General features: G+C 39.4%; 2 protein-coding genes across 2 annotated transcripts; both read left to right on the top strand.

The window, feature by feature from the left end:
• Window positions 1–668: 668 nt before the first annotated feature.
• On the top strand, window positions 669–1,096 carry LOC309490572 (histone H4). The gene has a single exon (XM_082159807.1). The coding sequence runs from the start codon at window positions 720–722 to the stop codon at window positions 1,029–1,031; it is 312 nt and encodes a 103-aa protein (XP_082015933.1). The 5' UTR covers window positions 669–719; the 3' UTR covers window positions 1,032–1,096.
• A 690-nt stretch (window positions 1,097–1,786) lies between these two features.
• On the top strand, window positions 1,787–2,248 carry LOC309490559 (histone H2B). Its single transcript, XM_082159795.1, has one exon. It carries the CDS (start codon window positions 1,828–1,830, stop codon window positions 2,200–2,202), a length of 375 nt encoding a protein of 124 aa, XP_082015921.1. The 5' UTR covers window positions 1,787–1,827; the 3' UTR covers window positions 2,203–2,248.
• Window positions 2,249–2,692: the final 444 nt, after the last annotated feature.

Below are 2,692 nucleotides of genomic sequence, written 5' to 3'. Positions count from 1 at the left end.
CTATCAAAATATATCAAGAAAAGAAAAAGAAAAAACTCATTTGACCATGTTTTACTCAAGTCCAGATGATATTAAAAGTGACATGAAATGATGTTTTGTTGATTATTTTCCACTACTGATTAAGAGTCCAAATGTACGCAGTCAGTAAAGTTGTGAAAGAGTATCAAACATGATCCTGCATTTTAGCATTGCAGTTTTAATATAGTAATTTTGTCTGTGTCGCCATTGTTTGTGTTTTCTAAATTCACATTATAAAAAGGAGAAAAAGAAAGAAAGAAATGAAAAGAATACTTAAATGATACATGTACAAACACAAACAGGCATAAACAGAAGATATAACAGATGTGCCTCTCTGTTATGTATTCATTTTACTTTGTGATACGACGTCTTGTGTCCTTCTTCATTCACTGTGAGTTTCATGGTGAGTTTGTTTAAAATCACTTTTCATTATAAGCCAGTTACTATAAAATATATGATCTTTGTGAAATACATTTCACAATTTTTTATACGAAACAAAGGTCAGGGTTGGGATTAAATCACATGTGCTCTAGATTTATTTTGGGGGAGGTGTGTGTGTGTGTGTGTTTGTGTGTGTGTCATGTGACACGGCGCAGGTTTCTGTCAGGTCCTGTAAGCGAATGTATAAGGCTTCCTTGTAACACACAGACAGATTCTGTTAGTTGTCTTTCGTTAGTCGAACGAAGTAGTCAGAGTGAAACATGTCTGGAAGAGGCAAAGGCGGTAAAGGACTCGGAAAAGGAGGCGCTAAGCGTCACCGTAAAGTTTTGCGCGATAATATCCAGGGAATTACCAAACCCGCCATTCGTCGTCTGGCTCGCCGCGGCGGCGTCAAGCGCATCTCCGGTCTGATCTACGAGGAGACCCGCGGAGTGTTGAAGGTGTTCCTGGAGAACGTGATCCGCGATGCCGTCACCTACACCGAGCACGCCAAGAGAAAGACCGTCACCGCCATGGATGTTGTGTACGCGCTGAAGAGACAGGGACGCACCCTGTACGGCTTCGGCGGATAAACGACTGACACCGGGAGAAACCACACAAACCCAACGGCTCTTTTAAGAGCCACACACTCTGCCACATAAAGAGTCAATGTTTTGACCATGTCAACCATAGCATAAATTCTAAAACGTTTTAACTGAATCTGGGATGAACTCCACCAAACAATGTTTCACAGTAATAAATCGTGATTGTTTCAACATGTGTTTTCTTTAACAGATGACACCTACAAATTAAAACATTTGTTTGTGTTGCACACGTGTTAATCACTTGAATGCATTTTTTTTTACGAAACTAACAGAAAAGCAATTAAATCAAAATAGTACTACAGTTAGCAGAAGTTGAGGATGTAGAAAAATGTTACACAAACTGTCAAATGAGCTTATATTTGCTTTTTTCTGTCATTTAACATCTCAACAATAGTTTCATAACCACACGTTTTTTTTTTTTTTACACTGTTTATTATTTTTTTTTTTTTAAACTCCCTCAATGGATTTATAAGGGGTTTTAAAATTACTCGATGCAAAATATTGGAACCGCTTATTTAAAAAAAGAAAAGAAAAATGAATTAAAGAGCGGGAAACGAAACAACGTGGGAGTTATGGGCGGGACTATTATTTATCCGCCTGTGATTGGCCCTCGTGATGCTTTGAGTTGTCCAATGAAGTACGAGTTTATAGGTTTGGCCTATGAAAAAAAGACAATCGGAGATTTCTCGTATCGCTTTGAAAATTAGCATAGGGCAGTGAATAAATACCTCTGTGTCGCACTGAAGGGAACATTATTTTGTCGGTCTTTTGATCTCGCATCATCATGCCTGAACCAGCAAAGTCCGCGCCTAAGAAAGGCTCAAAGAAGGCCGTCACCAAGACCGCCGGTAAGGGAGGAAAGAAGCGCAGAAAGTCCAGGAAGGAGAGCTATGCTATCTATGTCTACAAAGTCCTGAAGCAGGTTCACCCTGACACCGGTATCTCCTCCAAGGCGATGGGCATCATGAACTCTTTCGTCAACGACATCTTCGAGCGCATCGCCGGTGAGTCGTCTCGCCTCGCGCACTACAACAAGCGCTCCACCATCACTTCTAGAGAGATCCAGACCGCCGTGCGTCTGCTGCTGCCCGGAGAGCTGGCCAAACACGCCGTGTCCGAGGGCACAAAGGCCGTCACCAAATACACCAGCTCAAAGTGAGGCGTGCCTGACTTCAACTACCCCAAAGGCTCTTTTAAGAGCCATCCATCTTCTCAGATAAAGAGCTTTTGTGTTTTTGGTTTTGTTGTTTAAATTTACAGCTCTTAATTATATGAGAATTTTAATGAATCTGCCAATATAAACGCAAACAACATTGCCTGAGGCTGAGCACGTTTCATAACTCTAATCCATCTCTTTCTTTCTCATTAATTAAAGAATTTGAAAGTAAGGTTGTGTCTTTTTCTTCCTTGCTCCTTCTATAAATTTATAGAGCATTTGTTTCCAGAAAATGAACACTGGTAAAACATAATAATTTTACATCATGAATATAGATAAATAACTAGTTATTTTTGAAAAATAACTTGAGATACAATATGAGCAATGACTATGCTAGTAATGCCAGTGACAATATCTTATTGTTCATTAAATGTACATGCTAAATAAGTTATAGTATGAGCACTAGCTGTTTATTTGAACTTAAATAGATAAG

This window comes from Leuciscus leuciscus (assembly GCF_965113295.1).
Source record: "Leuciscus leuciscus genome assembly, chromosome: 25".
NCBI lineage: Eukaryota > Metazoa > Chordata > Actinopteri > Cypriniformes > Leuciscidae > Leuciscus > Leuciscus leuciscus.
The sequence above is the reverse complement of the archived record's forward strand: the minus strand, read 5'-3'. Positions and strand labels throughout refer to the sequence as shown.